At 35.5% G+C, this 12,329-nt stretch overlaps 3 protein-coding genes across 3 annotated transcripts in view; 2 read left to right on the top strand and 1 right to left on the bottom strand.

Annotated features, from left to right (window-relative positions):
• Flo2 (flotillin-2) overlaps positions 1-12,329 on the bottom strand; it is a 240,649-nt gene that overhangs the window by 37,904 nt on the left and 190,416 nt on the right. The gene's annotated exons all lie outside the window — the stretch shown is intronic.
• LOC117985595 (glucose dehydrogenase [FAD, quinone]-like) lies at positions 721-4,355 on the top strand. Its single transcript, XM_034972359.2, has 3 exons — positions 721-2,308; positions 2,482-2,712; positions 2,911-4,355. The coding sequence occupies exons 1-3, from the start codon at positions 782-784 to the stop codon at positions 3,709-3,711; spliced, it is 2,559 nt and encodes an 852-aa protein (XP_034828250.1). The 5' UTR covers positions 721-781; the 3' UTR covers positions 3,712-4,355.
• On the top strand, positions 4,490-7,588 carry LOC117985603 (glucose dehydrogenase [FAD, quinone]-like). The gene is made up of 3 exons (XM_034972366.2): positions 4,490-4,779; positions 5,654-5,787; positions 5,874-7,588. Exons 1-3 carry the CDS (start codon positions 4,608-4,610, stop codon positions 7,395-7,397), a joined length of 1,830 nt encoding a protein of 609 aa, XP_034828257.1. The 5' UTR covers positions 4,490-4,607; the 3' UTR covers positions 7,398-7,588.

Here is a 12,329-nt window from a genome sequence, read left to right as displayed (position 1 = left end):
TATCAAGATAAGCTTGGAGAGATAGACAGGCAAAATTTAAAATAAAAATGGTGTTTACAAATTAATAACATTATTAAATGCCGTACTCAGAGTCGCTTAATCGATACTTAAGTTTAGTTAAAACGAGACAGAGCTATATCTCTCACATAAATCTGACTAGTTTTAACTCAATCTTAAGTAACGATTAGCGACTCTGAGTATCACGGTTAGACTTTTTCAAATTTTTTTAAATGCCTTCATTAAATAATTTACTTATTCACGTCTAGTTTTATACTTTTTACTTTTTTGTTGTTTAAATGTTGTTTAGCAACAAAATACTCCATGGTTATACCATAGTTATACTCATACATTTACTAGTTAAATACGGGTTATTTGTATGTAATGATTATTGGTAAATCTATATCCATACTAATATTATAAAGAGGAAAGATGTTTGTTATCGACAAACTCTAAAATTTCTGAACCGATTTGATAATAACTCTTTCTCCATTAGATAGAAAGCTACTTTGTTTTAAAGTAACACTGACTCTATTTATTATGTACACGTAGGTATATCAAATTACATCCGAGCAAAGCCGGGTGAATCAGCTAGTAAATTATACTTAAATGTATTCTATTGTACTCATACTTTTTCACATTACTCTGTGAAAAACAAACATAACGTGACGATGTACTGTTAACTATAAATTATTTGCTAAATTAGCGAAATTGGGGTTGCATTCATCAGTAGTGATTGAGGTGTTTGAGATTCCGGATTCTGCCATAAGTGCATTAGTTTAGTATGGCAACACATGGATCATTTTCCTTCAAACCTATCATTTCGAATACAAGGATCCTATTTGGACTTCTGCCGGGACTTGGATCACTTATACTGTTACGTATGGTGATTCATCTCTACAGGCCTGATATTGAAGATGCAGAAAATCGCGTCCGAGATCATCCACTCGACGAATTGTACGATTATTACGACTTCATTGTAATCGGCGCTGGTTCTGCGGGAGCAGTAGTGGCCAGTCGGTTATCGGAAAATCTGGATTGGAATATTCTTTTAGTTGAGGCAGGCCAAGATGAAAATGTGCTATCTGATTTGCCAATATTGTTCCCTGTTCTACAAACATCTTCAATAGACTGGCAGTTTGTGACAGAACCTAGCAGTGATTATTGTTTAAGTATGTTAGATAACAGATGTAAATGGCCGCGGGGTAAAGTTTTAGGTGGATCGAGTGCTTTAAATGCAATGCTTTACGTACGTGGAAATAAAAAGGATTATGATGGATGGGAAAGTTTGGGTAATGAAGGTTGGGGTTACAAAGATATCTTAAAATACTTTCTTAAAGCAGAAGATATGCGTATTCCTGAATATCAATCCGACCCATATCACTCAACCGGAGGTCCCATTTCTATAGAGTATTTTAAATTTGAACAACCTATAACAAATAAAATTTTGCAAGCCGGTCAGCAACTTGGATACAGTATTGTTGATGTAAATGGCGAATTCCAGACTGGATTTACAAAATCACATGCTACTCTTAATGATGGACTTCGGTGTAGCACAGCAAAAGGTTATCTTCGATCTGCATCAAAAAGACGTAATCTTCACGTAAGCGTACATTCACTAGTAGAAAAAGTTTTAATAGATGAATACAACAAGGCGTACGGAATAAAGTTCATGAAACATGGAAAATCAAAGATAATTAAATCCATAAAAGAAGTTATTTTATCAGCGGGAGCTATTCAGTCCCCACAGCTGCTAATGTTATCCGGTGTTGGTGATAGTGAACAGCTAAAAGAACTCGGCATATTTCCTGTAACCCATTTACCTGGTGTTGGTAAAAATTTGCAGGATCATATAGCTATGGGTGGGCATTCGTTTTTATTTGACAATCCATATACTAACGGTTCAGACTACAGTTTTAATTTAAATACTATTATGTCTATTGGTAGTATTATCGACTTTGCACTTAATAAGAACGGACCCTTGTACAGTATGATGGAAGCTGAAGCGATGGCTTTTGTGAGTTCGAAATATCAAGACCCTGCTGAGGATTATCCTGATATACAGCTTTTTATAGCACCTACTGCTGATAATATGGACGGAGGTATATTTGGAAAGCGTGCTAATGGTCTCTCTGACGAAACATATGCCGAGTTGTATGAAGATATTTTATATCAACCTTCATTTTCCATTGTACCATTACTTCTTCGACCTAAAAGCCGAGGATATATTAAACTACGAGATGGAAATCCTTATTCACCACCGCTTATTTATCCAAACTACTATTCACATCCGGACGATATGCTAAGAATGGTAAGTAATTAAAAATGAAGACGATGATATGCTAAGAAAAACATAAATTTTATACTATTACATAGCTTATTTTTCGTAATACGAGTTATATAATAGATTATCTCATAATATATTCAGGTTTCAATATAGAGTAAGTATTATGCAATATCAACTAAAACAAAATAATTTTTTAGATAGACGGCGCCAGAATTGCTCAAAGTTTGATAGATCAGCCTACTCTAAAAGAATTAAATGCTAGACCAAATCCTAACCGCAACCCTGGTTGTGCAGAACATGACCTGATGTCTGACAAACATCTGGAGTGTCAAGCTCGCCATCACTCGTTGACTATTTACCATCCCGTCGGTACCTGTGCTATGGGACCAGCGAACAATTATAATGCAGTAGTCGATCCTAGACTGCGGGTAAGTTTTTTGTTAAATTTTATTTCGAACCAAAGTTTTATATAACTAAAAATATGTAAATTTAATAACATTTAATAATTTTTTAAGTAATGATTACCATAATAATGATGCTGCAAGATTTAGATCGTATCCATACAGCCAGCCTAAAAATAGAGCAGAATAGTTTGTGAAAAAAATAATAGATTTTTAAAATTCCAGGTATATGGTATACAGAATTTAAGAGTAATTGATGGCAGCATCATGCCGACAATTGTCAATGGTAATACTAATGCACCGATTATAATGATTGCCGAAAAGGCATCCGATATGATTAAAGATGACTGGGCTGCATATTCAAAATATCATGAACAACCTCTCGTGAAACCTATTGATGTAACAAATCTAAATTATATGCAATACAAAAATGCGGAAGAAATTGCTTCAAAGCCAGATATATTCACAGAAGTTACAAAACTTTTTCCTTATTTATCGACAGATGTCGCTCATAAATTTGATAAATCAAAACAAGAAACAAACCTATTGGACAAAAGAAAAGAAAACTTTAAAAATAGGAGTTTGGATCATGAAAAATTATTTTTATATACGAAAAATATTACTAGACCGGAGAAAAGTTATTATACGCCAACATTTAATAATTTTTTAAGTAATGATTACCATAATAATGACGCTGCAAGATTTAGATCGTATCCATACAGCCAGACAAAAAATAGAGCAGAAGAATCAAGTGTCAAGATGTTACGACAGCAAAAACAGAATATTTTCAACCACTTAGCTAATCCATCGCATGTGCATTCAATACTAAGCGACAGACATGCAATAACCAAGGAAAAACAATTTAACAAAGAACTGAATCCTGCAAGAATTAATCAAAACAGATTAACTCAAAACAAACAGCAAACAAATCGTTTTTATATGACAGACAGATCAATTGTAAATGAAAACAGAGATTGTCGGCTTTGGTTATATTACAATGGGGTAAAATATGAAATAGACATATAACTATAACCAACTAGATGATACCTACGACTTTGTTTCTAAAAAACACGTTTGACTACGACGATTTGTTTCTAAAAATAGCGTGGGAACTCTTTGATTTTTTTGGAACGAAATTCAAATGTAGCCTATGTGTTCTATTATATTTTATTATATACGCAATTCCAATTTCTATACCAAATCGATTGAGTCATAATGGTGTGAAAGAACAACAAACATCCAAGCTTTCACGTTTATAATAAACAATATTAAGTAAAATTAGGATAATTATTATTACACAATATCTTTCAACTAGATTATGCTCGCGACTTCGTCCGCGTGGACTACACAAATTTCAAACCCCATTTCATCCCCTTGGGGGTTGAACTTTCAAAAATCCTTTCTTAGCGGATGCCTACGTCATAACAGCTATCTACATGCCTAATTTCAGCCCGATCCGTCCAGTAGTTTGAGCTGTGCGTTGATAGATCAGTCAGTCAGTGGCCTATTCCTTTTATATATTTAGATGATTTGCAAAGACCTAAGTTTTAATTCTTAGAAAATATTAATTTTCAATGAATGATTCATTCATATTTCGCAATGATTATTCATATAATTTCTAAATATGCAAAGATAATGATACCTAATTGTATTTTAATATAATAATTGGTAATAAAATTTGGTGTTTTATTGCATATCACTAGTTAAAGTATCATTAATACGAGTAGGTAATATGTAAGATGATATCAAGTTAATAATTTTATAAGATCTAGCGAATCACTGATTCGAAACATTTATCTCATAAGTCATATGTCACTATACAAAGAATATTAGAGCTCTGATTGAACGTCTTGGTTTATTTTACTTGAATTCAATAAAATTCAAAGATTGCTAGTTTAAATTAGCCACGACCTAAAATAAATATGCAAGCGCTAGAATCATACATAACATCAACATGTCCAATGCCGTTTGCTGGTATGACTGGTGACCTGTTCCTCAAAGCAGTGACTGCAGTCGTTGCAGCCCATTGCAGTATCTTGGATGACTACCACTGGCCTCGGGATAGTGCTGAAGAAGTAATCGAGAAAGGATCCAGTAAGTATAATCTTACCAGGCATAAATCTATGATAGCTTCGTCAATGTGCATTTCGGTTAGTAACTTGTAGGTTATCTTTTGTTTTATTGGGAAGTAAAAAGTGTTATATGCCTGTCTCTAATACTAGTTCTAGTCCATTGAAAAGTTACATTTGGGGTTGCGTTTTTTAGAGGACGCAATTTTATTTTTTTGATGTGTAGGGTAGTAAAAGTTACTGGAACAAAGTTGTAGAGAATTTAATTTGCAACAAAAAATGTTAACAATTTTTTTTATCAAATAAATAGTTTAAGAGATATATCGTAAATACCATTTCAACCCCTATTTTCAAGATGGCGGCCGTGGAACAAGGGTGGCGACCCCACAAACTTGGTTTTAGCTTTACACTAACCCCCCCTACACATCAAAAAAATAAAATTGCGTCCTCTAAAAAACGCAAGGTTAGGCCTAAAAAATGTAACATTTCAATGGACTATTCCACGGTGCGTGATTCTGCGGATTACCATGTATGGTCGACGACCAAGGCTCGGACGACGACGTGGACACTACACGTGTCTGCGCTACCACGTACGATACTCTTCCCATGGTGCATCAGTACGGGCTGGTCTGCATCCGTCAGCAATATCACGCACCCTGGGATGCCGGTATAAGGCGTGCGTTATACTCCTGTCTGTGCCAATGTCAAGATCGGTTCAGAGATTGAGTCGTAAAATGGTAATAGGCAGACAGACGTATGTCTTCTACCTGTTACCATTTTACCGTTTTAAACTCTTATCTGAAATAGGTATTACAAGAAGAGAGTAGGTAGATAAGGTAGTAGTTATGTATTGCGTTTCATTAAGTACAAGTAAAGAATATAAATCACTATTGTTTTAGGTATATCATATGACATTATAGTAGTTGGAGCAGGAACTGCTGGATCGTTACTTGCCAGCCGTTTATCTAATATCTATCCTGCTTGGTCGGTATTACTGATAGAAGCAGGTGACGACCCTGGTATAGATGCTGAGGTAAGAATATCATGTTCGTAGACGTATTTCATTTACTAATTATAATCCAAGAAATATTTATAGCACAATTTTTTTTTCTATTTTAGATCCCAGCATTTTTATTTTTAAACCAAAATTCAAGTAACGACTGGTCTTATAAAACACACCCAGATGGAAATAGCTGTATGGGGTTTAGAAACAATAGTTGCATATGGAGTAAAGGAAAAGGTCTTGGTGGTTCGAGTTCGATAAATGCCATGATTTATATTAGGGGCCATCCCAAAGATTACTCTGATTGGGAGAAATTAGGAAATCAGGGATGGGGTTATAATGATTTGACAAAATATTTCGAAAATCAAGAAGAACTATTCAATATAACTAATAGTAAATTCTCTGGATATGAAAACGAGTGGTATAACATTCTTGACAATGCATGGAAGGAATTAGGCTTTACTGCTTATAATTACGACAACCATGAAGCGGTAATTGGAACTAAAAAAACCCGTTTACTAACGCAAAATGGTAAACGTATGAACACTGCTAAAGCTTATTTCAAAAACTCTAACAATTTAATAGTAATGAAAAATACTAAAGTTGAAAAAGTGTTACTAAATCAGGAAACAAAACAGGCGGTTGGTGTACATTTAAGACACAAATCTGGGATTGCTAAGGTGATCAGTGCTAACAAAGAAATAATTTTATCAGCTGGGTCAATTGGGACACCGCAATTGCTTATGTTATCTGGAATAGGCCCAAAAGAACATCTTGAATTAATGAACATCGACTGTCTTTTAAATCTTTCAGTAGGAAAAAACTTACAAGACCATTTGTTTTTTCCTTTATTTTTTAAAACAAATATCAACAGAGAACTATCACGAGATCTTATAAACATTCTTCTACTTCAGTACATGTTAACTAGAACAGGACCTTTCTCCACTATCGGGTTAACTGACTATATGGGCTTCATTAACACCAATAATATTTCTGACTACCCTAACATACAATTTCATTACACATACTTTACCAAAAATGACAATTTTGTGTTAAAACCTTACCTCGAGGGTGTTGGCTACAGTGATGAAATGATACAAGTAATTGAAGCATTAAATTCCGAACACGATATGCTGGGTATTTACCCTACATTATTAAATCCGAAATCTAGAGGCGAGATATTTCTTGCAAAACCTGATTTATCACAACCTAAAATAAAAGCTAATTATATTCAGAATCCCGACGATTTACTTTCTCTTATAAAGGCAATTCGTTTTGTTCATAAACTGGAGGGAACTGTGACTTTTAGGGCACTGGGAATTGAATTACTGAATGTTGAAATACAAAACTGCAGTACATATCCCTTTGATACTGATGCATATTGGGAGTGTTATATAAGACACATGGCTACAACAATATACCATCCAGTTGGGACTGCAAAAATGGGTCCTCAAGACGATGATTCTTCTGTGGTAGACAGCAATTTGCGTGTTCACGGCACGATTAATCTAAGGGTAGTGGACGCAAGTATCATGCCTATTATACCAAGAGGTAATACTATGGCGGCAACTTTAGTAATTGCTCAGAAGGCTGTTGACATTATTAAGAAGCTATATGAAACGAACAAAGATGAATTGTAAGCCTTATTGTTGATAATAATACTTTCATAATATCAATTTAAAATTAAAGCTTTTTGTTAATCTCTTTTGTATCCAATTAACATTGCATATATGAGATTGTCTATGAAAATATTGCTTTTTATCTGAGATTTAAATAAACTGTTAGTTTTCATACGTTGAAGGTTTATTAAGTTATTAAAGTATTAATCACTTCTTTTTCGTTTTATTGTATTGTTGTTATTTTAATTTAGAAATAGAAATAGTTTTTTTTTATTCAAACAAACTTTTACAAGTGCTTTAAAATCGTCAAAAGAATCTATCTACCACTGCACTGGTTCCGCAATCGGAATGTCCTTCCTACCGAGAAGGTTAATTATATTAAAAATGATCCCATAATAATGATGATTAATTATTGGGTTGATCCCATATTTTTTAAACAAAACAAAAAATACCAGAAAAATAATTATAACGTGTTTTCTAAATTAAAATAATAAAGCAAGTTCAACTAGGTTCATAGAAAATATAAAGAGATGAATGATTTATGTTACATCATGGACAAGGGTGAGCCTTGACGCAGTTTCGAGACGTGTGACGAAATACATAGCTTCGCTTTCGCATAATGAAACATCGTATTAACATTAGGAAACGAGTAACGTATTCGATTTGACACATTTTTATACAACTATTTTGGAGAATTTTGGCGGTTTTGCATACAGGATTTTATTTAGATACCTTCGAAAGGTACCCTGAAATGAATCACGACAAGAAGGCCCAACTTATTAGGATAATTCAATAAGTTGGTTGAAAGGTGTAGGTAAACTTAACACTATACAGGATCACTTGATGTATTTCGTCACCAATAGGTACTTATAGCTCAAACATACGCCAACGTAGAAGCAGTGTCCTTATTAATATCTAGCTTATTGCCGCGACTTCGTCCGCGTGGACTACACAAATATGAAACCCCTATTTTACCCCCTTAGGGGCTGTTTTTTCAAAACCCCTTTATTAGCGGATGTCTACATTATAATAGCTATCTGCATGAGAAATTTCAGCCCGATCTGTCCAGTAGTTTGAGCTGTGCGTTGATAGATCAGTCAGTCAGTCAGCTCTTCCTTTTATATATACTAGCTAATGCTAGCGACTACGTCCGGGTGGACTTCACAAATTTCAAACCCCTATTTCACCCCCTTGAGGCAATGGACTCTACAATCCTCCCAACATTGTTATATGGATGTCAAACCTGGGCGCTAACAAAGCGAATAATAGGGAAAATACAAATATTTCAACGGGCGACCGAAAGAAGCATGTTGGGCATAAAACTAAGTGACCGCCAGAGAAACCTGGATATTCGAAAAAGAACACAGGTTACTGACGCTGCGGAGCTCGCATGTAAACTTAAATGGAGATGGGCGGGCCATGTGGCTCGGGCAAGAGACGGTCGGTGGAGTGAGATGGTACTACACTGGTGGCCGCGCGACCACACCCGGCCGCGTGGGCGACCGCGCGCTCGCTGGAGGGACGACATCGAGGATGTAGCAGGACCGACATGGACGAGACTCGCCACGGAGAGATCACAGTGGAGCAATATGGAGGAGGCCTACACCCAAAGATGGGTACCCAAAATATAAACTAATACAACCAAACTAAATAATAGGTGCATCCTTTGTTTTAAATAATATGTTATATCTTTTAAATTTTTTGATAACTATTAATGGAAAGTAATAATAATAACAATGAAATAACTTAATTTAATTTTTAATAAATAATTTACCAACTTTGTATAATAATTTAATTGAAGCAATGACATAAGAAATTTATATAGATCTTACAAACTAGACAGATAACAAATAATCTAATAATGTACCTACTTAGATAACAATTGTAATTATGTATTTTGGAAATAAATGGCTATTTATTTTATTTATTTATTATTTATTATTTCACCCCCTTAGGGGTTGAATTTTCAAAAATCATTCCTTAGCGGATGCCTACGTCATAATAGCTATCTGCATGCCAAATTTCAGCCCGATCCGTCCAGTAGTTTAAGCTGTGCGTTGATAGATCAGTCAGTCAGTCAGTCACCTACCTTTCATTTTATATACTTAGATTAAGATTATATAGATTAAGATTATAGCCGTTGCCATAGCCGATTATAGTGCATTGGCCCCGAGTGAACAGTGGCCTTATTTTTAAGCAAGCAAGAATAAAAAGTCTTGTCATATAGTTATAAGGGTCTAGACAGATCGTCGGCAATTAGATTGCACGTTAACTGTAAAATTGCAGTTGCAGGATGCAGTTTATTGTAGCTGCATCGCAATTGCCGATTGGCTGCACATTCCGCGTGCAATCAGTATGCAGTCGGGCGTGCAATTAGCGTGCAGATCGTCAAGCAACCTGTCAGAGTGATGCCAAAATACCATAAAAGAGATTTATTAAATGCTATTGAATTATAAAATACAAGATAGGTGATGTTGTTTAATAATGACCTTCCACAAACATCTGTTAAGGTAGAGACAGAACTGTTAAGATAAAAATGAATTATTCATTATTATGACAAAATTCTTGATATTAAATTCGAAACAACAGTTTTACTGCTTGCATTGTTAGCTGCTTCACTTGGTATTCAAGTTGTCTAGAAGATAGTAGTTATAACTAGGTCACATTTTTTAAAATGCACGATGACAGGTTTTTTAAAATTGATCAAAGTAAATGTGAATCATGATGGAGCATTTTAAAATATATAACAATAACATATCGTCATACATCATCGAGAAATGAAGACATTTTCTTTTGTAAATATAAAGTAAACGAGTGTGGCGTACTATTACAACACACTCGTTTACTTTTCTGGTTTCCAAAACCCATTAGAAGTCATTGGATATAATCGCTAGAATCCTATCCCTTTATAAACGAACGAGAACACGAACGATACAGCGTACTGGGTAAGTGCCCGATCCACTGGCGAGTCGGCGGCGGCAGGCTTACGGTAGAGTTCACCATGGCATGTTCCCAGTTGGAACAATGTTTAGGCTTCCGTACCTACCTGAAGGGTGCCAACAGGACCCTATTACTAACCCTCCGCTTTCCGTCCGTCTTTACATCTGTCTGTCTGTCAGCGCACTGTATCTCATGAACCGTAATACAGTAGAGTTCAAATTTTCACAGAGTGTGTCGCCGCTATAACAACAAATTATAATTTAAAAAAATCGAATTTCAAAGTAGTCCAGTCTCTTATAGACGCCTTCTTTAAATGTGCAGAATTTTCACCACGTAAGGTGCTTTGTAACAAGTTGGCAACAACAAAACATCTTGGCACAATTCACCAACAGCGTTCACATGTTAGCCGGCTTTCGCCGACGATGCCGACGTTGGGCCAATGGACCCGAAGGCTTAAAGATGATATATCAAAAAAGCTTACTGCAGACATTTTTGCATTGAAATGAAACTTGCACCAAGTATTATTATAATACAATCTAAATGAAGATGAATAAGAAATTGATGACGCACAACACAATTCATGCATTGTGCAATACAGCAACACTCTTCCTGGACGCTCTTACTCGCTGGACGTACGCAGGCAAAGTAAACAGTTATGTAAGACCGCCACACCATAAAGGGCCTACTACAATACCTACTTGGTATAGCAGGCAGTACATAGAACTTGAGGTCGGATCATCGATAAATTGGATATACCTAGTTGCGATTAGGTAGGTAATAGTACGCGACAGATCGAGATGGCAATCGGGTTATGAGGCGGGGGCGTCCCGCACCCATTCCGATTGCCATCTCGACCTGTCGCGCACTATAGTTTTAGAGTTGCCATACCTCACACGATTTTTTCTAAAATAAAAGTAGTCTAAGTTACTTCTTATAACAGCTATTGGCCAGTGACAGTCCTGTTAAATCGGTCCAGGTTTCGGAGATTAGCCGGAGCAAATAGACAGATAATTTTATTTTTATTAAAAGTACCGTTTATACTTTGATATTGTATATTTAGTAAAAAGCTGTTATTTTGAAACCCTCAAATTTATTTCTTTGTATATACCTATCATAAGTATATAGAATATAGATAGTAAAAATTTAAGTCCTATGTGGCAAAGATCCCTCAAGGTAAACGGTGCTATTATGCCGTTGCGACACCACCCACGTCTGGCGAGGGAAAGAAACGTTTATGCGTATCGACGCACGTACGCTGGATGCAACATTTTGACCTATTGGTTAGCCAACAAGCCCTTAAAAATAGAAATTCTAGCTGACACCTATGGTTTTGCATAGGTCATGTATGAATATTGTCTAAGAGACGCTCAATCTATTGATGAAAGCACGAATAATTCTCGTTTAACACTATTTGAAATTAGCGTGTTCAAAACTTAAAACGACAGACATGGTGGGCTAACTTTATTACTACCATCTTTGGAATGAAGATAGATTACACCCTGGATTAACACATAGGCTACTTTTTATCCCGGAAAATCAAATTGTTTCCGCGGGATTTTCAAAAATGTTAATTCACGCGGACGAAGTCGCAGGCATCAGCTACTTAAGATATAAATATAGGTAACTACTCAAGTAAGCCCGGCTGGTTTCGAACCCAGCCGGGGCCATTTTTCAAAGGGTCTCTACTCACGACGCGGCGTAATATGAGAGGTTAAGATGAGTTAGCTAATCGGGTGATGTGATTATAGAGTGACGAAAAGTGCAAGTCACTAATCTAAAAGATAAGAAACAGTTAGAAATATTGTTTTTTTTAAAAAGAAATTATTATTTTTATATATTATATTTTTATTTTATTATTATATTATTATTATTAAATAATTAATATTAGCCATATTAAATGACTAATATTCCCCTTTCCTCTCCAACTAAGCGTCAGGCTCGTGCTAGGAGTAGGTACCACAATAGTGCAACGGGCGGGGTTTGAACCGTCGACCTTTCGGTTTTCAGTCCACT

This window comes from Maniola hyperantus, chromosome 9 (assembly GCF_902806685.2).
Source record: "Maniola hyperantus chromosome 9, iAphHyp1.2, whole genome shotgun sequence".
Taxonomy (NCBI): Eukaryota; Metazoa; Arthropoda; class Insecta; order Lepidoptera; family Nymphalidae; genus Maniola; species Maniola hyperantus.
The sequence above is the reverse complement of the archived record's forward strand: the minus strand, read 5'-3'. Positions and strand labels throughout refer to the sequence as shown.

What these genes read in the sequence shown, in the direction of transcription:
- LOC117985603 (XM_034972366.2), top strand. Translation starts at nt 4,608, where the DNA reads ATGCAAGCGCTAGAATCATACATAACATCAACATGTCCAATGCCGTTT. An exon ending in AGTAATCGAGAAAGGATCCA is followed by an intron (nt 4,780 to 5,653) that starts GTAAGTATAATC and finishes CTATTGTTTTAG; the next exon opens with GTATATCATATGACATTATA. An exon ending in ACCCTGGTATAGATGCTGAG is followed by an intron (nt 5,788 to 5,873) that starts GTAAGAATATCA and finishes TTTCTATTTTAG; the next exon opens with ATCCCAGCATTTTTATTTTT.
- LOC117985595 (XM_034972359.2), top strand. Translation starts at nt 782, where the DNA reads ATGGCAACACATGGATCATTTTCCTTCAAACCTATCATTTCGAATACA. An exon ending in CGGACGATATGCTAAGAATG is followed by an intron (nt 2,309 to 2,481) that starts GTAAGTAATTAA and finishes ATAATTTTTTAG; the next exon opens with ATAGACGGCGCCAGAATTGC. An exon ending in TAGTCGATCCTAGACTGCGG is followed by an intron (nt 2,713 to 2,910) that starts GTAAGTTTTTTG and finishes TTAAAATTCCAG; the next exon opens with GTATATGGTATACAGAATTT.